General features: G+C 56.3%; 1 protein-coding gene across 1 annotated transcript; it reads left to right on the top strand.

Annotated features, from left to right (window-relative positions):
- Window positions 1–2,224: 2,224 nt before the first annotated feature.
- LOC116523653 (transmembrane protein 8B-like) lies at window positions 2,225–23,392 on the top strand. Its single transcript, XM_032238781.1, has 13 exons — window positions 2,225–2,367; window positions 11,454–11,643; window positions 12,107–12,314; window positions 12,952–13,085; window positions 14,517–14,788; window positions 15,495–15,841; window positions 16,601–16,697; window positions 16,834–16,957; window positions 18,353–18,495; window positions 18,701–18,879; window positions 19,956–20,102; window positions 21,404–21,520; window positions 21,976–23,392. Exons 1-13 carry the CDS (start codon window positions 2,292–2,294, stop codon window positions 22,327–22,329), a joined length of 2,388 nt encoding a protein of 795 aa, XP_032094672.1. The 5' UTR covers window positions 2,225–2,291; the 3' UTR covers window positions 22,330–23,392.
- Window positions 23,393–23,478: the final 86 nt, after the last annotated feature.

Below are 23,478 nucleotides of genomic sequence, written 5' to 3' on the forward strand. Positions count from 1 at the left end.
CAAACCTGTCATTCCACCATTTGTGTGTTTTTTCCCTGCCTAAGTGACTTTTCTCACCACTGACCCGCATCTTGTGGGATAGAGTCCAATGCTCAAGTTTGCCAAGATCTTTCTGGATCTTGAGCCTATGTTCCAAAGCGTTGCCTAGTCCCCCAAACTTGGTGTCAACTGCATTTTTGATGAGTTTCCCTTCAATCCCTTCATCTCCTGTAAATCAGAATTTCCCAATGTTTTTTGCTTTGAGAATTGGTTGGGGGGGGAGGGGAAGTAACTGGTGAGCAGTCCGCACATACATGCACTTCATTTGCACAAGTGGCATGCATGCACACCTGCCGCTCACACAAATGGGAGTGCACAGGCACGTGCTTGCCTGCTGATCACGCAAGTGAGGATGTGCGCACACGCTTGCCAGTCGTGGCCTGGTTGCAATCCCCTCACAGCCCCCAGGCTGGGGACCCCTGGTCTGAATCATGGATAAAGATGCTGAAGAGCACTGGGCAAATTGAGGAGCCCCCCCTCCATGTAGATGCAACTCCATTCAGGGCCACAGGCTCATCCGGTGCTTGCAATGTCTGTCCTACCTTGTTCTACCTTACCAAGAAGTAGAGAGAAGTTCCCTGGGGAGGGGCACCAGCAAGCTCGGAAGACGACACCTCCGGTCCCGGTGACTGAGCTAGATTGGTTCCCAGGCTGCGCTCTCCTTCATCAGGTCCCTTACTGAGGTCTAAATATACTCTTTGGACCGCATTTTCTTGGCCCACTGATTTACTCCAAAAACAACGTATATCTAAACACTAGTAAGACAAAGGAGATGGTGCCAGATTTCCGGAAGCACAGAGAGGAACCTGCCCCACTGTATATCGAGGTGGGCTGTGTGGAGAGAGTTTCCTCTTTTAAATTCTTGGGAGTGCTTATTAGTCAAGATCTCACCTGGGAAAACAACACGTCTCTGGTGATTGGAAAGGCCCAACAGAGACTTCATTTCCTTAGAATCCTGCGAAAAAATCAGGTGGAACAACGGCTGATGACCTCTTTCTATCGGTCCACCATAGAAAGTGTCCTCACATATTGCATCATAGTATAGTATGCTGGTTTAGCAGCTGCAGACAGGAAGGCACTACAGAGAGTGATCAATTCGGCAGAAGAAACCATTGGTTGCTCTCTGACACCACTGGATGACATCGCCAGATCTTGCTGCTTTAGCAGAGTAAGGAAGATACTCAGAGATGATTCACACCCTGGTCTGTGTCTCTTTGCACTTCTACCATCGGGCAGAAGACATCAAAGAATAGCCAGCTGAACAAATAGGATTAAAAATAGTTTCTATCCTTGGGCTGTCAGACTTTTAAATACAGCCACAATCTCTCCATGCGCATGTGGAAACATATGACTATTTTCCCCCTTTCTTTCTTTTTTCGTTTCCGCTATAATTTTGCACCAGTGAGGCTAAAAACAATTTCGTTGTATTTATTTTGTACAATGACAATAAAGACTATAGACTATTTACTCACAATAAGATTGATTCTGGAGATGGAAGTTTCCCTCCTCAGACTGGGAAGACTGTGGTGATAAAACAGGATAGTTTCCTTGTCACTTCCAGGAAATCCGTGTTTCTCTGCTGTCCACCCAGGCAGTGTGATTGACGGAATTATGGGCTGGCATGACGTCACCGTTTATGCTAAAACTTCAGGTGAGTTGAGGTCAATGGGATGCGGGAAGAATGTGGCTGAATACAAGTGAAAGTCCGTCAAGGAAAGTCAACAGCTGCCTGAAGCCCTTCGGGGAAAGCCTTGTTGAGGGGGACCCCACTTCTGGAGATGGGGTTTTAAGCTGCATAAGGTACCAGCGGCCATTCCCCAGGCCTGCTGCGCCCCCGCTGTGGCCGCTTCCCTGCCAGGGTCCCCGGGAGGCCGGAAGGCAATCTCCAAGCTCCTGCGCCGCCCGCTCCTTCTTCCGAGGCTCCGCCGCTCCGGGCATCAAAGGCTCCGCGCTGGTCAAATCGTGGCTTTCCAGGCCGCCGCCGCCGCCGCTTCCACGTCGGGCAAGCGCACAGGAGGTCAGCCCAGCGGCCCCCGGGCCGTGGCAGGGGCGGAGCCTTCCTGCTCGGCGGGTGCGTGAGCGGCGGCTGTGGCGGCCAATGGGCACCCGCGGCCTTCCCGGGCAGCCTCTCGCACCGGGCCAATGGGAAAGGCGCGGCAGCCGGGCGGCAGCTGGCCCCGACGACGTCATGGCTGCGGCCACTTCTGCGGGAGCCCGAGCGCGGCGGCCCGTCCCGGCGCGGACTTCTCGGTATGGGCGGCGCGGCTCTCGGGCGGCTCCAGCTGTTGCTCCAGCTGCTCGCCGGGCTCAGCCTGCGCCCGCCGGCTGGTGAGTGCGCGGAGGGCGGGCGGGTGGGCAACCCTGGGGCGGGGGGAGCGGGCCCGGCGTGAGCTGTCCGGGGCTCCTGGTGCTGAAGGAGCTCGGAGCTCTCCCCCCGCCGCGGTGCTGAACGCGAGCCGCGCCGGAGCGGGAAACTGGGGGAGCTGCGGCGCTGCGGGCCCCGGCAGCATCCTCCGCCCAGCTTCGCAGCAGATCCCGCGCCTTTCTGGAACGGGCTGGCCATCTTGCCTCCCAGCGGCCCTGCGCCTGCAGGCGGAATGGCCTTCCAGCCCTACGGCGGCCCGCCAAAGACCCCGCGGGGCTAAAAGCGAGCGCGCGGGAAGCATGGGGGAAGGACAGCGGAGGCGGAGTGGTGGGGGTTTGTGAGTGAGAACCGATCCACCGAGCCCGAAGAGCCCTGGAGCAGGAGGAGGAGGAGGAGGAGGAGGCCCCGTGCCTTTCCACCCACGTTGCCTGAATACAGTCCCTGGTTCTCAGGCAGCGTCTGGTACCTTAGCGGGGTACCATTCCCCTTTGGCCCTGCCCTCCTTGTCTTCAGCTTCAGAGGCCCGGAGTGTTACTTCTTCCTGTCCTCCAGAGAGAGAGAGAGAGAGGGCAGGGGGTGAGAGAGAGGTACCCCTATCTACCAACCAATGGAAAGGGATGCCTGTCAGCTCTCAGGACTTTTAATGAGTTGATGGCTTCCAGCAGGGAGCTCATTTTCAGGTGAAGGAATATTCTCTGTGCTTCCTTGAACTTGCAGAAATTGTTTCATGGCTGGGCTGCTCACATTTCTTGCCCTGTGCCCTTGAATGTTTGAATGTTTGAATTTTTATTTTATTTATATGCTGCCCTTTCCCCCTGAAGGGGACTCAGGGCGGCTCACAACTCAAACCAGGGAAGGGGGATACAGACAAAAAATTAAAACAACGCGCAACAATACATAATTTAAAACACACAACAGTCATACCATTCGAGAAGGGGGTAGCTTTTTAGCCCCAGGCCTGTCGGAATAGCCAGGTTTTAAGGGCTTTACGGAAGGTCTGGAGGGTGGTGAGGGTTCGAATCTCCATGGGGAGTTCGTTCCAGAGGGTCGGAGCGGCCACAGAGAAGGCCTTCCTCCGGGTAGTCGCCAGTCGGCATTGGCCGGCGGATGGAATTCGGAGGAGGCCTAATCTGTGGGATCTAATCGGTCTGTTGGAGGTAATTGGCAGCAGGCGGTCTCTCAAGTACCCAGGTCCAATACCATGAAGGGCTTTATAAGTGACGACTAGCACCTTGAAGCGTATCCGGAGACCAATAGGCAGCCAGTGCAGCTCGCGGAGGATAGGTGTTACGTGGGTGAACCGAGGTGCACCCACAATCGCTCGCGCGGCTGCATTCTGGACAAGCTGGAGTCACCGAATGCTCTTCAAGGGCTGCCCCATGTAGAGCGCGTTGCAGTAGTCCAGTCCTTGGCTGCAGCACCCTTCCAAAGGATGTGACTGATGGGTCTGCAGGGCGTGGAGGTTCTTCAGGAAAAGCCCCCCTCCTTCAGGGGAAGCCCCTCCCCATCTTTCTTATGACCCTGGATAGTTCTTGGTGCTGTTTTGGTGCCTAAGGAAACTTGCAGGCTTGTGGGATTGTCCTAATTTCTGCATCAGCTTTTTGACCTCTCTGAGGATATTGAATGCACAAACCCCCTACCTACCACAGCATGTTTTACTTGGGTTTGTCCAACTGAAGGCCTCCGACTTGTTCCCTGGAAAAGGCATGGTTTAGGTTTAGGTTTAGGTTTAAGTTTTGACTTGTATGCCACCCTATTCCCGGAAGACTCGGGGCGGCTAACAATCAGAAGGGGAGGGGGTACAAAAATAAAAATAGAAAACAGAAATTTAAAATACAACAACAGTCATAACCTCGAAGGGGGCTGGATAGTTCAACAGCCCCAGGCCTGCTGGAACAGCCAGGTCTTAGTTGCTTTGCGGAAGGCTGGAAGGGTGGTAAGGGTCCGGATAGCAATAGCAATAGCAGTTAGACTTATATACCGCTTCATAGGGCTTTCAGCCCTCTCTAAGCGGTTTACAGAGTCAGCATATCGCCCCCACAGTCTGGGTCCTCATTTCACCTACCTTGGAAGGATGGAAGGCTGAGTCAATCCTGAGCCAGTGAGATTAGAACCGCTGAACTGCAGATAACAGTCAGCTGTAGTGGCCTTCAGTACTGCACCCTAACCACTGCGCCACCTCGGCTCTATCTGGGGAGCTCGTTCCAGAGGGCCGGAGCAGCCACAGAGAAGGCCCTCCCCCAGGGAGTCGCCAGCTGACATTGGCCGGCAGATGGAATTCGGAGGAGGCTTAATCTGTGGGATCTAATAGGTCTTTGGGAGGTGATTGGCAGGAGGCGTCTCTCAAGCAACCAGGTCCGATACCATGTAGGGCTTTAAAAGTAACGACTAGCACCTTGAAGCGTATCCGGAGACCAATAGGCAGCCAGTGCAGCTCGCGGAGGATAGGTGTAACGTGGGTGTACCGAGGTGCACCCACAATCGCTCGCGCGGCTGCATTCTGGACGAGCTGAAGTCTCCAAACACTCTTCAAGGGCAGCCCCATGTAGAGCGTGTTACAGTAGTCCATGGGGGACGGGAGCATTTCAAACTCCACATTGAGAGTTCTTAGACTGCTCAAACTGAAAGGCAACCCTGAGGCCAAACCAAGATATCATGGATTGGGCCCTGATTCCGCCCCACCTTCCCCTTCTTAGCTTCTATGCAGCCATTACAGACATGTATCTCTGAAGGAGTCAGCCTGTTAGAAGCCATCATGGGTTTCTTAAAAATGGATCATGCCAGACAAGTCTTATATCAGTGTTTCTCAACCTTGTCAACTTGAAGATGTCTGGACTTCAACTCCCAGAATTCCCCAGCCAGCATTCGCTGGCTGGGGAATTCTGGAAGTTGAAGTCCAGACATCTTCAAGTCGACAAGGTTGAGAAACACTGTCTTATATCCTTCTTTGATTAAGTGACTAAATTAGTGGGCCAGCAAAATACTGTGGCAAAGTATACTTGGGTTCCAGTAACACATTTGATAAAATAGACCACCGCCTACTTCTTGGCAAGATAGAACAATGTGGGATAGACAGCATCACCGCCAGATGGATTTGTAACTGGCGGACCAACTGGTTAACCAACTGGCTGACTGCATCTACATGGAGGGGAGTATGGTGGGGTGGCCTAAGGCTCTGCTTCAGGCCCAGGACTCTTCCATATCTTAACAAATGATCCAGATGAGAAGATGGAAGCTCAGCAAATTTGCAGTTGACGCCAAGCTGGAGGAAGTTGCTAACACTTTTGATGATAGACTCAAAATCCAGAAGGATTTTGGCAGACCAGACCTGACCTGGGTCCTATCCAACAAGATGCAGTTCAACTGTGAGAAAATACTTAGGCAGAAAAATGAAATGCATAGATATAGAAGATACCTGGGTTGATAGTAGTGAGAGGGATTGATTGATTGATTGATTGATTACATTTATATGTTGCCCTTTCCCCTGAAGGGGACTCAGGGCGGCTCACAATTCAATCAGGGAAGGGGTTACAGACAAGGGAATAAAAAAGACGAGACATAACAATACAAAATTTAAAAAACACACAACAACCATACCATTTGAGAAGGGGGGCAAAAACTCTTTAGCCCCAGGCCTGTCGGAACAGCCAGGTTTTAAGGGCTTTGCGGAAGGCCTGGAGGGATCTGGGTGTCCTGGTGGACCACCACTTTGGTATGAGCTAGCCGTGTGCTGCAGCTGCCAAAAAAGCCAATGCAGTCCTGGGATGCATCAATAGAAGGATAGCACCAACATCATGAGAAATTATAGTACCACTCTATACTGCATTGGTGAGGCCACACTTGGAGGACTCCATACAGTTCTAGTCACCATGACCAAAAATAGCAATAGCAATAGCAATAGCAGTTAGACTTATATACCGCTTCATAGGGCTTTCAGCCCTCTCTAAGAGGTTTACAGAGTCAGCATATCGCCCCCAACAACAATCCGGATCCTCATTTTACCCACCTCGGAAGGATGGAAGGCTGAGTCAACCCTGAGCCGGTGAGATTTGAACAGCCAAACTGCAGAACTGCAGTCAGCTGAAGTAGCCTGCAGTGCTGCATTTAACCACTGCGCCACCTCGGCTCTTTTTAATATATAGAGATATATAGATATACATATACATATAGAGATATATATAGAGATGATAGATAGATGATAGATAGATAGATAGATAGATAGATAGATGGATGATAGATGGATGATAGATATAGCAATAGCAATAGCAGTTAGACTTATATACCACTTCATAGGGCTTTCAGCCCTCTCTAAGCGGTTTACAGAGTCAGCATATCGCCCCCCACAGTCTGGGTCCTCATTTCACCCACCTCGGAAGGATGGAAGGCTGAGTCAACCCTGAGCCGGTGAGATTTGTACAGTCGAACTGCAGTCAGCTGAAGTAGCCTGCAGTGCTGCATTTAACCACTGTGCCACCTCGAAGAATGCCGAGACCCTAAAAAGTATCCAGAGAAGATGAAGAAAAATGATAAAGGGATTGTGGGCGAGATCATAGGATGAATGGGTGAGGGAGCTAGGTAACTCTAGCCTATCAAAGAGAAGGACTAGGGGTGACATGATAGCCATCTTCCGGTACTTGAGGGGATTGACTTATTCTCCAGGGCACCAGAGGGCAGGGCAAGAAGTAAGGGGTGGAAGCTTGTTAAAGAGAGATCCAACTTAGTAGTAAGGAGAATTTTTTTGACAGCAAGAACAATTAATCAGTGGAATAGTTTGCCTCCCCCCGAGTTGTGGCTTTTCCATCGCTGGAAGTTTTCAAAAATAGACTGGACAACCGTTTGACTGGGATAGTATTTATTTAGTAAATTTATTTAGTAAATTTATAGGCCGCCCTATAGGGTATAGGGTCTCCTGCCTTGAGTAGGGGGCTGGACTAGATTAGAAGACCTCTAGAGGCCCCTTCCTGCCTAGGATTCTATGTTCTGTGCTTCCCTTCCAGCCTTTGTGCAGGCTATTCCATTATTCTGGGCTTCTTCTAGAGCACCTGTGGAAGGAGGAGCACCTGGAGAAGTGATGCCAGTGGCTTACCTGTCCCATGCCTTGCTGATGGCTGGGAGTGGAAGGGGGAGCCCTCTAGTACCCCAGAGCCTCCCTGCCTGTGCTTCTCCCCACTCCCCATCAGTTCAGTTCAGTTCAGTTTATTAAATTTATATGCTGCCCTTTACCCCCGAAGGGGACTCAGGGCGGCTCACAACTCGAACCGGGGAGGGGGATACAGACAAAAGATTTAAAACAACAGTATAACAATATATAATTTAAAACTCACAACAGTCATACCATTCAAGACGGGGGGCAACAGCTCTTTAGCCCCAGGCCTGTCAGAACAACCAGGTTTTGAGGGCTTTGCGGAAGGCCTGGAGGGTGGTGAGGGTTCGAATCTCCACGGGGAGTTCGTTCCAGAGGGTGGGAGCAGCCACAGAGAAGGCCCTCCTCCGGGTAGTCGCCAGTCGACACTGGCCGGCGGATGGGATTCGGAGGAGGCCTAATCTGTGGGATCGGTCTAGTGGAAGTAATTGGCACGGACAGACATCCCAGGTCCCACATGGCCTTGAGGCTAAGACTAATGACAGCACTGGCCAGGCCTGAATGACCCTTCGGAATTCAGGGCCAGGCTGCCTCCCTGTCAGGGCACGTGGCAACACTGAGCTTGGAGTCCCTGCCTGCTTGCTCCCTGCGTGTCCCTTCCTTTCAGGTTGAAGTGGCCTTGGGGAGTTTGTGGTTCAGCATCTTGTGGGAATCCCGCCACTGCCTGGTGTGAGCCAAGGGATGACCTCAGAATCCTTTGCTTTGCAAAGCCCATGGATGCTGTGGGACGATCAGAATGGGGTTTCATGAGCCTGGTTCCAGCTATTCGTGAATATGTCACTCCAGACTGCCAGACAGCCAGCTAGTTGGGTCTAGATTATTTGAGTGTTGTCTCTTTTTCAGATTGACCCCTGGGCTGGACAGGCGTAAACGAATCAAACGCTGCTTCTGTTTCTACAGCAACTGTAGAAACAGAGCAGCCTGGTTCTTCTGCCTGCTTTGGGCTTCCCATGAAACCTGATTTTGCCTGTCCAAGGGTGCTCCTGCCTACTGTGGCCGAGCCTTGTGGTGGGCGTGAGTCTAAGCCAGGCTTATGAAGCTCCTGAGGACAGGCTGCCTTTCTCTCCCATTGGCCACTGGAGTGTAGGTGAGCCACAGAAGGGAACCTCCCTAGCCGAGAGTTGAACTCCAGGCTCCCGCCGCTCTCTGTGTTGGGCTGTTTGCTTGAAGGCTGGTGAGGTCACATCATCAGTGCTCTGTGCCCTGATGAGGTTTCCCGTGGCACGACAAAACCGCGCTCGACTAAAGCGCGCCCGATTAAACCGCGTCGCTGACGTCATCAACAGGGTGACAACAGCTAGTGCGGAGAAAGAAGGGCGCTTTAAATAGCGCTTTGAAAGCAAGCTGATTCAACTTAAGGTAAGGGTTAGGTTTAGGTTTAGGTTTAGGGTTAGGGTTAGGTTAAGGGTTAGGTTTAGGGTTAGGTTAAGGGTTAGGTTAAGGGTTAGGTTTAGGGTTAGGGTTAGGTTAAGGGTTAGGTTTAGGGTTAGGGTTACGTTAAGGGTTAGGGTTACGTTAAGGGTTAGGTTTAGGTTAGGGTTAGGGTTAGGTTAAGGGTTAGGGTTAGGTTTAGGGTTAGGTTTAGGGTTAGGGTTAGGGTTAGGTTAAGGGTTAGGTTTAGGGTTAGGTTTAGGGTTAGGTTAAGGGTTAGGTTTAGGATTAGGTTTAGGGGGGTTAGGTTTAGGGGTTAATTTTAGGTCTAGCGTTTACAGTGTGCTTCTGTCTCCGCGCTGTTGTCGCCCTGTGATGATGTCAGCTACGCGATTTCGTCGAGCGCGCTTTAGTTGAACGCGGTTTTGTGGTGGAACCAAGGTTTCTTAATCAGCTCGTGAAATATCTGCATGCGGACACCAAGGACTCCAGGATTAATGACCCCTTCAGCTTCCCCCAGGGACACTCGAACCCTTTCACCTGGTGGGAACCTGGGAGGGTTTTTATCTGCAGATGCAGCAGCCCACCCTTCTTTGTAGCCCACTCACTTTTCTGAAACGGAGACGTCCTCAGTCCACGAAAGACTCCAACCACCGAGAAGGAGGAGGCCTCATGGAGCTTCCTCCTGGGACAGCCGACAGGAGCACCTGGGAGGCGAGTGACCACAGCTGGAGGCCTGAAGGGGGATTCCCTGAATAAGCTGGGCATGTTTGGCCTTGAAAAAGGACAGGGGGGCGGGGGGAAATAAAATAACCATTTCCACATTAGCTGTTCACATTTATTACAGCCACCTTCTCCAAAAGACTTTGACTGGCTTGCAATAGAATGTTAAACCATAAACAACACCCTATCCCAGACCAAAAACAGTCATTAAAACACAGCTTAAAAGCCACCCCCAGCCCCACAGAGAAACTGACCCCAGAGAAACCCTACCTAAGATGGGCGCTGCCTGCTCTCTCTGACTCCAGAAAGCAATGGATCCCGGTTACAGAGAAGCAGCTTTCAGACCAAATCTCAGGGCTATTAAATAGAGATCACAATCCTATTTGAGACTTTTACCCAGGCACAAAAGGGAACTGGGCCCTGTGGGGGGGGGGAGGGTAAACTGGATGGAGGAGGCAGAACACTCTTCTCTGCGGAGCAGGGCTCCTGACAGGCACCTCCATCTGACTCCAGGAAGGGGGGGTCCCAAGGGGATCGAGGGATACCTGGGGCAACAGGCCGGGCTTCCTGGACACAGAATCTCGCAGAGGCAAAGGATTTGCCCTGTGATTTGCCCTGTGATAGAGCCGAGGTGGCGCAGTGGTTAAATGCATATTCATATTGATAAATAAACAAATGATGATATATATACAAATGCTCTTGACAAGAGCCGAGGTAGCGCAGTGGTTAGGGTGCAGCACTGCAGGCTACTTCAGCTGACTGCAGTTCGGCTGTTCAAATCTCACTGGCTCAGGGTTGACTCAGCCTTCCATCCTTCTGAGGTGGGTAAAATGAGGACCCGGATTGTTGGGGGCAATATGCTGACTCTGTAAACCGCTTAGAGAGGGCTGAAAGCCCTATGAAGCGGTATATAAGTCTAACTGCTATTGCTATTCTCTCTACACAGATTTCTTCCAGTTTGCCATGAGACAGGGTGTGCAGACCTCCAGCGGGCTCCTCTGCCCTCGGTCCCCTTTCTGGGTCTTGGCAGAGGGTGAGGAATGCCCACTCACCCAAGGAGCAGCCCCTCCCACCTTCTGGGCTGGTGACGTCATCTGTGCTCTCCCTGCAGAAAGGAACAGGCCCTGCCTTCCACCCAGATAATCTGGGGCAGCCAGAGGGTTGGGGGGAGTTGCTGGGGGGGGGGGGCGAGAGGAAATAGACAGCTGAGAGGAGTTGAGTGGGTGCTTGGCCAGCTCAGAAGATGGCAGGCTAGGGAGACCTCACTTGCAATGGGACTAGAGGCTGCTAAGCTTCCCCGGAAAGGCTATTTCCAGGATCCTTTTGCTGCTGCCAATACAGGCCCACTTGATCCTTGGGGGGGGGGGCGCTAAGTGTGCTTGCTGGTGGTGGGGGAGCGTCTCCAATCTTAGGCCTGCTGAGCCTTCTGGGCCGAAGTTTTCCCCGCACAGAACTTTCGGCTGGGTCGCCTTGGGAGCGCTGCAAACCCATTTCGCGGAGGCGGGGAAGGCAGGTGACAAAAGCGCTTAACCGCATCTTCGGCCCGCGCTCGGGGAGGGAGGGGCGCCTAGCTGTCCTTCAGCTGCCAGAGGCTTTCCAGGCCTGCAGGATGGGTGGGTGACATCTCTCTGGGACAGGAATGCGGTGGGGGTGTGCGCGTGTGTCACGGGGAGGAGAGGTCTGTGTGGAACAAGAGCCGCCCGCCCCGGCGCTTTGGGGAACCAACTGCCCCCTCGCCGCTCGGGCCGGCCTCGCGCCCCTGCCCTGCCCAACAGCCTCCGACCGTCCCCCGCCTTGCCTCTCTTTCCCCAGCTGGGCTGTTCGTGACCGACTACTTCACCCGGACGCCCCGCAAGCTGAATGCCTTCCGCTCCTTCACCAGCCTGGAGCTCTTCCATTTCCGCATCCCGGAGGACACCGCGGTGGCCGTCTGGAACCTGGTCACCTTCAAAGAGCAGGGCGGCACCCTCGGGGACCGATGCCCGGACCGCAGCATCACCGTGTGAGTCCGGGCGGGCGAGGGTGTAAGCCCGGCTGTGGGGCTTCGCAGACTCTCTTCTCGCTGTAACGCTGCCGCTTCTGTCCGGGGGATCTTCAACCTTTCACCGGCCTCCATGCCCTCAAGAGAATGGCCGGGGCCTTCCTTGCAGGATTCGCGGGTCGCCCAAAGCTTTAGGCCCCGAGCTTCCGAAGACTCTGGAAATGGGAGTTTGCGCTGAAGGAAGGGAGCCGGATGCTTGGTTTTGTTAATTGGCTGGGCAGATTAAAGGGTGGCAGAAGCATCCCCGCCATCCTCTGCACCCCGTGAAGTGCCAGGACAGGGAAGTGGGCAAGGGAAGCTTTCCAGGTCCAAAGCAGAGAGAGCTCCCTCCTCCTCCTCCTCCTCTTGCAGCCCCTTCCCACCAGGCCACCCCTCCCCCAACCCAGGGCCTGCTTCCAACTGTGTCCTTTGTCTCTCTGAGCAGGTATTTCCGCTCAGGAGCGCCACCGGTCATTAACCCGCTGGGCATGCACTTCCCCCGGGACACAGCCGTGCCCGGCTCCTTTGCCCTCACACTCACCTGGACGCTGCCCAACCGGACCACCGGAGTCTTCAACATCACCAGCCCGCTGCCGGGGGACTGGTTCCTGGCTGCCCATTTGCCCAAAGAGCAGGGCAAGATCTCCGTCAAGGTGAGTGCGGGCAGCAGGAGGATCTGGGAGAGCCAGTCCCAGGGAGGGAGAGAGGGAGAGAGGGAGGGAGGGAGGGAGGGAGGGAGAGAGGGAGAGAGGGAGAGAGAGAGAGAGAGAGAGAGAGAGAGAGAGAGAGAGAGAAGGGCAGGTATTCTGCTACACGAGGTGGAGATGATGGAGATTGTGGCCCAGTTCACGGCCCCCCCGTGGAATGAAAAAGGCCAAAGAAGATGCTTGCAACCCCCTCCATAAAAGATGCCTGGAGAGGGAGAAGCCCCAGGAGATGGCTGTACGAAGAAGGCTTGGTCAGGGCAGGGGTAATTGGCGTACGGGTGAGCCCCCTGACCCACTCAATTTGCTCCTCCATGGAGACAGCCCAGAATGAAGGCTTTGGGTGGGGAATGAGAGGCAGTTCTCTGCCTTTGAGGAGGGGTGCAGGGATTACATTAGGGGTTCCTTATGAGGGGAGAAGCCACAAGGAGGGCATTGCATCATCGCTCCTCTCTCAAGAGCCATCCCTGGCTTTTAGGTGAGGCCCATAGAGCAGCTTCCGGCCTTCCTGGAAGGCTGGGCATACGGATGGGGGACAGCTGGCCTGGGTTGGGGTCTTCTGACAGGGCCCCTTTCCCCCCCGTAGGGACTTGCAGAGGACTGCCAGTATCTCTTCCAGCCGCAGCTCATCGTCCAGCGCCTGGTGGGCATTGGGGTGCTGCACCCAGGCTATGAAACTGAGCACATCCTCTCCCCTCACAATCGGTCCCTGCTCTACAAGTGAGTGTCATGGCCAAGGAATGGGGCTTCTCTGGCGGTGTGGGGAGTGGGCATTCTGAGGGGGGCCACAAGGGAATAATGGGGTGTCCCAGGTGTTTCCAAGGTAGCATAAAATCCCAGGAGAGGACCAGGAAAGAGGGAAGGGGGGGGCCTTCCGTGAGGTAGAAACACCCCTTTCCTGCAGAGAAGGGGTTGCGGGATCTGCTCCTTCCCACCCCATAAAGCCGCCTCCTTTGACTCTTTCCCCGTGTGCCTTTGGCCGAGGGGGCTTGAGGGGTGCCCCCAAGAAGTTTGAATGAAGGAGGCTCCACTGATCCAGCCGGGGGTCCCCAGTGATGCCCCCGCAGACCCAGCCGGGGCATCAGGCTCCCACCAGGTTCCCAGATCAAAAATAGTTGCCTGGAAAGACAGTCATTTGGGGTCAACTTTGTTGGCAGCAAGAGGCCTGCTGGGAAAGTCCTAATGTCACTGGGGGGCAGTGACGTGCGGTCAGCTTTAGCCCTGGTGAGGCACTTTTTAGACTTGTGGACTTCAACTCCCAGAATTCCACAGCCAGGCACGCTCAGTTCCGATTTAAAGCGACAGCATTTCCCCCCCTTGCAAAATAAGTTTTCCCATTCTTTTTCTTCTCCCTCCCCCTCCTTCCTCCCTCCCTCCCTCCCTCCCCCCTTCTCTCAAACAGACATACGCACACAGAGAACTTCGATCCCTCTCTCATTCACTCACTCTCAAACACAAACACAGAAGTTGGATTGGATATATTTTCCAAAGGCTTGAAAGCAGCTCCTCTGCCATACACCCCCCATTCCCTGCCTTCCGATCAAACTTTTTGAATTCCTCCCCCCTCCCCACACGCACCTTTTCCAGCTGTTTCAGAGACGATTTCAACTCTGCCTCTCCCTGCCCTGCCCTCCCCTCTTGAAAAGCCAGAGCTCTGTCAGACTGAGCTAGTTGCTCCCAGAGAGCTCTAAAAAGCCTCTAAAAATGCCCTCTACAGGAAGCAAGAGAATACGTGCCTCATTTGCATAAGGAATTCTTTGCTTATTAACCCTTGCTTAACTCTTAAAAGGCGAAAAATTCCTTATGCAAAAGAGGCCCCTAGTTCTCTGGCCTCCTCCTAGTTAATACTGAGAGCAGACGCCAAGCCACTGTGACTTGAAATCTGGTAGCAACTACCCTGGCTTTAATTATTTTAAGAAAATTATTTAAAATCCTTTCCTTTCCCTGAGGAGACTGGTGAGGCCCCGCCTCCCTTGCCTCTAGTGACTGCACGTCCCTGCTGGGCGGGAGGGGGCTTCGGAAGGAAGGAAGGCCGAGGGAGCCCTCCCTTCCCCCCCAGTGCTCCCAACATGCAGAAAAGGCTTCCTCTGGGAGGGGCAGCCAAGATGGCTGACGGGGGGGCAACGAGGTTCCTTTGCCCTTTGCCCGCAGGGTCTTTGTCCCCAGCTACACCTCCAGGGTGCTTGTGCAGTTGCGAAGCTGCCACAGGGACAACCAGAGTGCGCCAGGCTGCCCGCTGGGGCTGAGAGTGCGTGGCAAGGCTCCCCCTCTGCACAACTCCACAGCCGTGGACTGCCGAGAGCAGCTGCCCTGCCGCCTGGTGCTGGAGCGCCCCTTCTGGCAAAACTGGTACTTCATCCTGGTGGAGAAGCTTCTGCCGTTGCCTGACCGGATCGGCTTCCAGCTGGGGGTGCAGCTGAAGGGTGAGCTTGGGCCCACGAGGGACGGAGCTGCTGGGCTGGGAAGCACCGGCTCCAGGCCTCAAGGGACATCTGGGAACGTGGCAGGGAACGTGGCAGCGCAGAATCGCTTTTCTTGGGAGACTTTGGGGGACTGAGCAAGGCCACCTGGTTTTGGGGGGGGGGCGTTTCCTAGACCGAGGGCCCCTGGCTGTTCCCAGGAGATGGATGGGAAGTCCTCCAGGGCCCACCCAGCCCCTCCGCCCAGGCAGCAGATTTAGGATTAGGGAGGGAGACCAGGGGGGGCTTGAGGGATGGCATCTTGTTCTTTCTTGGGAGAAACGCAGGGAGGGTGGAGGGAGGAGGCTGGCCATCCTTGTCCTGCAGAGAAGGCCTGGGCAGTGGGGGGGGGTGCTGCCCGTCTGGCACTGCCAAGTGGCAAAGCGCTTGATCTCCCTCCTCCCAAGTCAGGCAGAGCGGCTTCAGGTGGGGGAGCCTGATGAGGGGAGGGAGGGAGGGAACCCCAAGGTTCTCGGTTGGCTCCCTTCTCTGCCCCTTATGTGGAAGGGATCCCTTGGCAGAAGGTTTCTCTGGGACTGGATCCAGGAACACAGAAGGTCTCCTGGGGAACGAAAGAGGCTGTCTTATTGAGGGTGGGGGAGGGCTGCTGGAATGAGCGGCTGCTGGGTGGACCACCATGCAAATGCCCCCCCTTCCTGTGTCTTTGCAGACTGTTCCCGGACTGGCCTGGGGGAAGCCCAGCTACCTGCCTCCCACCTGAACATGCCACACTCCTTCGGCTCCCCAGGGGGGCTGGGCCTGGCGGACCTCCTTTCCCCCTCCCTCCCCAGCAGCTCCCAGCCCCCAGCCCCACCACCACCACCCAGAGGGGGGGACCACTGCTGGCCCACCCGGCCCACTCTGCGCAACGAGCTGGACACCTTCTCGGTGCACTTCTACATCTTCTTTGGGCCCAACGTGTCGGTGCCCCCTGACCGGCCAGCCGTCTTTGCCATCAACCTCCTGCCCGTGCTGGACAGCGGAGGGATCCTCAACCTGGAGCTGAAGCTGAATGTGGTGCGTCCTTTCGGCAGGTCTGGGGTGGGAGCTCAACAATAGCAATAGCAGTTAGACTTATATACCACTTCATAGGGCTTTCAGCCCTTTCTAAGCGGTTTACAGAGTCAGCATATCGCCCCCACAGTCTGGGTCCTCATTTCACCCACCTCGGAAGGATGGAAGGCTGAGTCAACCCTGAGCCGGTGAGATTTGAACCGCTGAACTGCAGATAACAGTCAGCTGAAGTGGCCTGCAGTACTGCACTCTAACCACTGCGCCACCTCGGATAGATAGATAGATAGATAGATAGATAGATAGATAGATAGATATAGCAATAGCAGTTAGACTTATATACCACTTCATAGGGCTTTCAGCCCTCTCTAAGCGGTTTACAGAGTCAGCATATCGCCCCCACAGTCTGGGTCCTCATTTCACCCACCTCGGAAGGATGGAAGGCTGAGTCAACCCTGAGCCGGTGAGATTTGAGCAGCCGAACTGCCGAACTAGCAGTCAGCTGAAGTAGCCTGCAGTGCTGCATTCTAACCACTGCGCCACCTCGGCTCCAGTGGTCAGTGGCTGTAGGCGCAGAAGCAGCTGGGCGGCTAGGGGGTGGGAGCCCAGTGCACAGGTGCAGGCAAGGGTGGAGAGACGGCCTCCATGACCGACTTCTTCCAACCACCCTCTGCCCCAAAGGGAGCCCCGAGGTAGCAAGGGACAAGAACTGAATGTGGGGACGAGGGGAGACATTGAAATGCAGCCTCGTCTCTCTTCCTTCAGTCTTCTCTGCGGGGAGCGAATGCCACCATCTTCGCGTGTCTGAACCACGAGGTGCCCTTGGCCTCAGGAGGGGACTCCTCGGTGACTTGCCAGACAGGTAAAGGCAGAAGCCCCTCCCCCCCCATCTGCAGGGACTCCCCTCGCAGGTGGTTTTTGCTGCACAGCCAGAGGGGCAGCAGCCCTGGCAAGGCAGGCAGGCAAGCTGCCCTCAGCCGCTGCTTCTCCCCTGGCAGAGCTGCTGGCTGGGTTCCTGCTGTCCATCAACGCCGCCTCCCCCTTCACCCGACTGCGGATTCCCTACCCCCAGACGGGGAGCTGGTACCTGAGTCTGCGCTCGCTCTGCACCACGGACGGAAGGTAGGGCAGACTGGCTGGGCACCCCCCCCCCCCAGGAAGCAGCAGAGAACAAGGCAAGCCCAGTTGGCCTGAGGTGCCCCTCTGCCAGCTGCTTGGGGGACGAGGGTTGGGGTCACTCTGAAGGAGTGACGGAGTCCACGTGGTGGAAACTTTCCAGAATGCCCCAGTATGATGTCCATGTTGTGACTGTCAGGGTGGGAGGCTCCCTGGCTCCTACGGGCCTCTCCGTGGGGCTGCCAGGGAGGGGCTCAGCTGTGGGGGAAGCGCCTGGTGCCCTGGTCTAGCAGGAGGCAGCCACGTGGGCCCACAGAAGCTGCTGGGAGCTCTCCCACAGTCAGGGGTCTTGGCCCAGCGGGCGAAGACCCTTAGTGGGTCAAAAATAGCATCCCAGCCGGAAAGGTGGAGTGATCTCTTTTATTCACGCATAAGCAAAGGATCGGTTTTCCTCAAGGAGAAGGGGGCAATGGGGGGGGGGAATCACTTTACATACACTTTAAACAAATTGGGTTTGGAATGTGTTCCTCAGTTTCAATCATCAAATATCTAGGGAGGAGGAGGCCCAGAAACTAAACATGTACCATGTATTATCCCATGATATTCTTAGCATCGGTTGTTAATAGCTAACTGAATATTCAAGAGGTGGGATTTTGCCACTATAATGGAGTTTGTTTCCTCCTGTGTGGTTCAGCGTGGCTGCGCATGCCCTGTTATGCACTGGGCCATGGGTGACCGCCACACCTACACAAGGAGTTATATGACAACAAGCTGCATGGCATTGGGAGGGGAAAGGGGGAATAGAAAGTTACAGCACAGCATAGGGGGGGAGAAAGGGCATGTGTGGGAGTAGCTGGCTCACATAGTCCATGTTACATGAGGCTGCATAGTGAGTCCTGGCCGTTTAGGCTGGAAAGATGTTTCTGGTGCGATGTTTTTGCATCCCTGTGTGTGTGTGTTTCAGACAGCAGAAACTGCCCTGCACACACACACACACACGGAATGGATTCCAACAGTTTTTTACTTACTAAAGTTCACTTTTCTATACAATTCTCCGAGTTCTCTATTCCATACACACCATTTTTTCTTCCTTTAAAGAAACTAGAAACAACAACAGGTTGTTTCTCCCTGTTACCCAAAGAGGCCCCTTTCTTGCTCCCGTCAGTGGGAGGTCTGGCAGCTCTTGGGTGATATCCCCCCCGCTCCATACACCTGGAAGAGGCTCTGGATCACCCCCACTACCTGCCTCTGCCCTGCCCCTGAGGCTTGGCTCTTCTTCCACTGGCTGGCTGGGCATTCTCCCTCCGGGCAGCTGGGCCGGGTGATTGGCCTCAAGAAGCAGGTGGGATGCCACCAGGGTGCTGCCTCCATCCCAAACCCAACCTGCCTTCCTCCCTGCAGGCCCTCGTCCTGTGGGAACATGACGGCGGAGGTGTACCTGCGTGCCTTCCTCTCACCCTGCATCAACGACTGCGGCCCCTACGGCCAGTGCAAGCTTCTGCGCACCAACAACTACCTGTACGCAGCCTGCGAGTGCAAAGCGGGTGAGTGGGGGGGGCGTTCCCACCTTGCCCAGTCTCCAGGCTGCCGCTCTTCCAACAACTGCCAGCCCGCCCCCCTGCCTGGTCACTCCTAGGATTGGGGAGGGAGCGAGACCCCTACTAGAGGGTCCCTGGGGATGGGCTTTGAAATGCGGTGGGAGAGCACCTCCTCTCAGAGACCGTCCCCGATGCCAGATCTCGCCCGCAGGCTGGAGCGGCTGGGGCTGCACCGACAATGCGGCCGCCTTCTCCTACGGCTTCCAGCTGCTCTCCACCCTCCTCCTCTGCCTGAGCAACCTCATGTTCGTCCCACCGGTGGCCATTGCGCTGCGGACTGGCTACCTGCTGGAGGCTGCTGTCTACATCTTCACCATGTTCTTCTCCACGGTGAGGGCTGCTGGGGATGCCCTCCCCCCTCAAGAGGGAGGGTCAGGGGGAGCGGGAGGGCAGGAAGGTGCGAGGGGCTCCCTGGAAGTTTTCAGTCACTCGGGGTGGGGGTGGGAGGTTCTGACTCGCCTCCTGCTCTGATGTGCAAACTTCTCTAACTTGGTTTTCTGCCCCAGTGGCTTTAAACCAGGGATTGGTCAGCCACCTGGCCTCCTGGGTGGAAGGGGGGGGGGCTCCCAGCCTCTTTCTAGTTCTCAGTGACCCTCTTAGTTGGATGAGCCCCGAAGGAACCCTGTAGCCCTCTGGGCCAAAGACTCTCTGACTGACAAAGCTGCACCCCCCCCCCTCCACCAGCTGCCACAGTGGCCAGTTCAGCTGCCTGGCATATCAGAAGAGGCACCTCCTTCTCCCCTCTGCTCCAACTCTGAGTCCTGAGGAGGGGGCTCTATATCCTCCACCCCCCCGCCTGCCACAAGAGCAGCCAGACCTTCCTGCAAGGTTACTTGGCTGCTCCCTCAGCCCCTCCCTGAGGTGAAGCCCCCTGCTTCATGCACTCTCTGGGGTCTTGCCCCAAGGGCAAGGCCAGCCGGCTAGGAGGCAGGGTGTAACGTTCCCGTGGTTCGTCCATGAGGCCAATGTGGAGAAAAGACACAGACACGATCTTTCTCGGGATGGAGCGACCCAGATTGGGGGTCTGAGAGCCCCTTTTATTGAGATAGGACAAAGGCAGGAGGAGCAATAGCATGTGCTTAAAAACAGCCTGTAAAAGTACAATTTCTAATCTACTGCTCAGGGAAGTTCTGTCTATATATGGTCAAATCCTGGGCCGTCATTGGTAGGGCACATCTCAGGATGTTATGTTATGAACTATCAGGATGTTATGGAGTTTTAGGAGTTTGTTTTCCCCTGTGTGGTTCAGCGTGGCTCTGCATGCCCAGGTATGAACTGGGCCATGGGTGACCCACACCTACACAAGGAACTATATTACAACAGCAGGGCTGCTGGAGGGGCTGGCCCAGGTGGGGGCAAGCAACCAGGCCCCCTGCTGATGGACTGACCCTTGCTGTCTCTGCCAGTTCTACCACGCCTGTGACCAGCCGGGCATCGTGGTCTTCTGCATCATGGACTACGACGTGCTGCAATTCTGCGACTTCTTGGGCTCCCTGATGTCCGTCTGGGTCACCGTCATCGCCATGGCCCGCCTACAGCCCGTCATCAAACAGGTAGAGAGAAGGAAGGGGACAGGGCTCCCCAGGCTGGAAGCAGGCGGGGCCCCGGGAGCTGTGCTGGGAGTGCCCTCGGGGCCCTGGGCAGGAGCCATAGAGAGCCTGGGGTGGCAGCAGCAGCAGCTCCTCCTCCTCCTCCAGGCATATTGCAGTGAGCCGGTGATCCCGGCAGATTCTGGGGCAGGAAGCAGAGAGCACGAGAGAGGCTACGCAGGGCCCTGCAGGACGATGCCTCACCCGAGGAAATAGGGACCATCTTGGCAAAGGATGAGGGCCTAAGGGACTCAGCCAGGAGGCCAAAGATCACTTCCCCAAACAGGTCAATGAGCCCTCAGCCCAGCCTTATAGGGTTGTTGTGTGGGAAAGAGGGATCACTATGGATGCTGCCCAGGCTCCCACAGGAAAGGCAAGAAATTGTCATCATCTCAACTTTGACCTCCCTTCTCCCCCCCCCCAAGAGTAAACGAAGGTGCCAGGGCAAGCGCCCCTCCCTGTACTGTTGTGCCAGTGTGTGGAATAGACCCCGTTGTCTCCTTCCCAGGGTCAGAAGGGGAAGGGGCTGTGGGGCCCTCCTCCCTTCCAGGAGAGCCCCAGCATCAGAGGTGGGTTCCTAGCAGTTCGCACCTATTCAGTAGAACCGGTTCGTCAAATCTACTGGACCGGTTAGAAGAGGTTCCACCAGTGGACCCGGAAAGCAGGCCACACCTACAGAAGAGGTTCAAAATTTTTTTGAAACCCACCAGTGCTAAAGGGTTAGGGGTGCAAGGATCTTGTAACTTGATAGCTTTAAGACTTGCATGCTTCAATGCCAGAGTTTCTGAATAGCTACTTGGACCGACCTAAGTACTAATTCATAATTTCATATCCGGTCACATGGGCGGCAAGCCACTCCCATCCGGTCACATGGGTGGCAAGCCACTCCCATGAAGGAGGCCACACCCACAGAGTAGGTTCCAACAATTTTTGAAACCCACCACTGCCCAGCATCCTCCAGGCTCAGGCCCTGCAGGGCAGGACGAGGAGGAGTGCTGAGCTGGCACATCAGCAAGGCAGCCCAGTGTAGGGTTGGCAGGGGTGCTGCTGCTGCTGCCAGCCACCTGTGGGGCTCGGGGCTCGCCTGCTGGGCTGGCCCTTCTGCCGCAGGGAGGGCTGGGGAGGACTGCCGACCTGGGGAGAGCGGAGGGCCCGAGGGGCCAGGACCGGCAGGCACGGGGGCCACTCTGCCCAGCTCTCCTGAGACGGGGCTTCTGAGCTGGCAGACTGACCCCAGGAGGGACTCCCTCTGCTTCCCCGGGCAGGTGCTGTACCTGCTGGGAGCCATGCTCCTCTCCATGGCCCTGCAGCTGGACCGCCACGGCCTCTGGAACCTGCTGGGGCCCAGCCTCTTCGCCGTGGGTGTCATGGCCGTCACTTGGGTAAGGGACCCCGGCCTCCCTCCCCTCCCCTGGGCCCCCAGCTGGGCTGCCTGGGCTCAGCTGCCCAGCCTGGCGGTGGGGCTTCTGGATGGAAAACCCTTTGGATGCTCAGCAAGGGCCCCGAACACCCGAAGTGAATCGGAGCGCCCCTTAAGAGGCAGCCTGGCTTCGGGGGCACAGCCCCCTCCTGGCCCTGCAAAAAAGAGGGGCTGAGCCTAGGGCGCCCCAGCCTCCCGCCCTCCCAGCCACGCCTGCTCCCCCAAACATGGGGGTGGAGAGGCAGGAGGACTTGATTTCCGGCAAGTATTGTGGGCAGGGCTCCTGTGGCAGGGAGCACCAAGGGGAGGGCAGGGCGGGGAGGGCCGGAGCCCCCCAGAATGGCTGAGACGCACAAGCAGCCACTCCTCGGCCAGGCTGCCCCCCCAGGACTGGCTCCAACCTTCTTCCGCCTGCAGACGGTTCGCAGCATCCGCCGGCGGCATTGCTACCCGCCCACCTGGCAGCGCTGGACCTTCTGCCTCCTGCCCGGAGCCCTGATTGCCGCCATGGCCGTGCTGCTCTACGCGTTTGTGGAGACGGAGGAGAACTACTTCTACATCCACAGCATCTGGCACATGCTGATCGCTGGCAGCGTGGGCTTCTTGCTGCCACCCCAGGCCAAGGCAGAGGCATCGGGGCTGGAGGGAGCCCTGCCCCGCCGGAAGGGCTGCGGCTACCAGCTCTGCATCAACGAGCAGGAGGAGCTTGGCCTGGTGGATCCGGGCACTGCCGGCACGGGCGTCTCCATCACCAGCGTCTGCACTAGCTGATGCAGGGCAAGGGCCGAGGGGGACTTCAGACAGACGGGTGGCCAGGACGAGAGCATCCCCCCCCCCCCCAAGCCGGACCACTCTTGCTCTGGACTCTGTGCCAACTATGGACCGCTCCACTCTTGGCCCAGGGCCTCTGATGCCAAGGACGGGGAGACTGTCACGTGCCTACCTGCCTGGGTGCCCAGGGATGATGCAGAAGAGGAGTCTTCCTCCTCCCACTTCACAAGGCTCCCCCCACCACCTTCCCTTGTGCCCCCCCCTCCCCAATATGCACAGACTACACTGCAAGATCCATTCTGGAGGGAGGTGGAGCACCACACACCCCCTGCAAGCTCCAGGCCTTTCCATCCTCAGAGGGGCAAAGGAGCTGCGTGCTTCCGGCTTCAGAAGTCTGGGAAGGCTGGCAGAACTGGATAAGGGAGCCCCCCACCTGGTCTGGCCGGTGTCCCCCCCCCCCCCCGCCTGAGGGGACAGTGCCTCCATCCCAGAGGGCAGGGGAAACCCACCACCCACGCAGCCAGAACATCAGCGCCTCTGAGTTTTGGCTTGGGTGGGGGCTTCAGACAGCTGCTCCCCCGACCCCCACCTGCACAGGGCAAGATTTCCCCAGCAGTTTCCCCTGGCCTCTGGAGAGCCGGCCTCCTCCTCCCCAGCTCCAGGTGTTGGGATAGGCAGCCCCTCCCACACCTGGAAAGCTTCCCGGGCACCGCTCCTTTCCCCGCTCCAACCCCCCCTCCCCACGGGACCGACTCCGAGTGCCTGGCGCTGGAGGGGCTCCTCGGCTGGCCGGTCTTTACCTGGCAGCGGCCGCCAAGTGCCAGGGCTCCCGCGCTGCAGCTGCTGCAGGGGAGAAAAGGGCCCCGTTCGGCTCCTCCCCGCCCCCCCCTCCAGGAAGAAAGGCTGGGAATTGGGGGCTCCGATCCCCAAAGCCTCCTGTGGAACGGAGGAGGAAGAGGAGGGTCAGCGGACGCCCAGGAGAAGCTCCGCCGCTCTTCTTCCTTGGAATTAAACTGAGATGCAAACGGAAGGTTCTGGTCCTCTGCCTCCCTCCCTCCCTCCGCCTCCTGCGACGCCTCTGGCCGAAGGGGCAGCCCCCACCCCCGCTGACCCATTCACACACACACACCCCGGACACGGTGCTTCTTC

Source organism: Thamnophis elegans, unplaced genomic scaffold (assembly GCF_009769535.1).
Source record: "Thamnophis elegans isolate rThaEle1 unplaced genomic scaffold, rThaEle1.pri scaffold_85_arrow_ctg1, whole genome shotgun sequence".
NCBI classification, from domain to species: domain Eukaryota; kingdom Metazoa; phylum Chordata; class Lepidosauria; order Squamata; family Colubridae; genus Thamnophis; species Thamnophis elegans.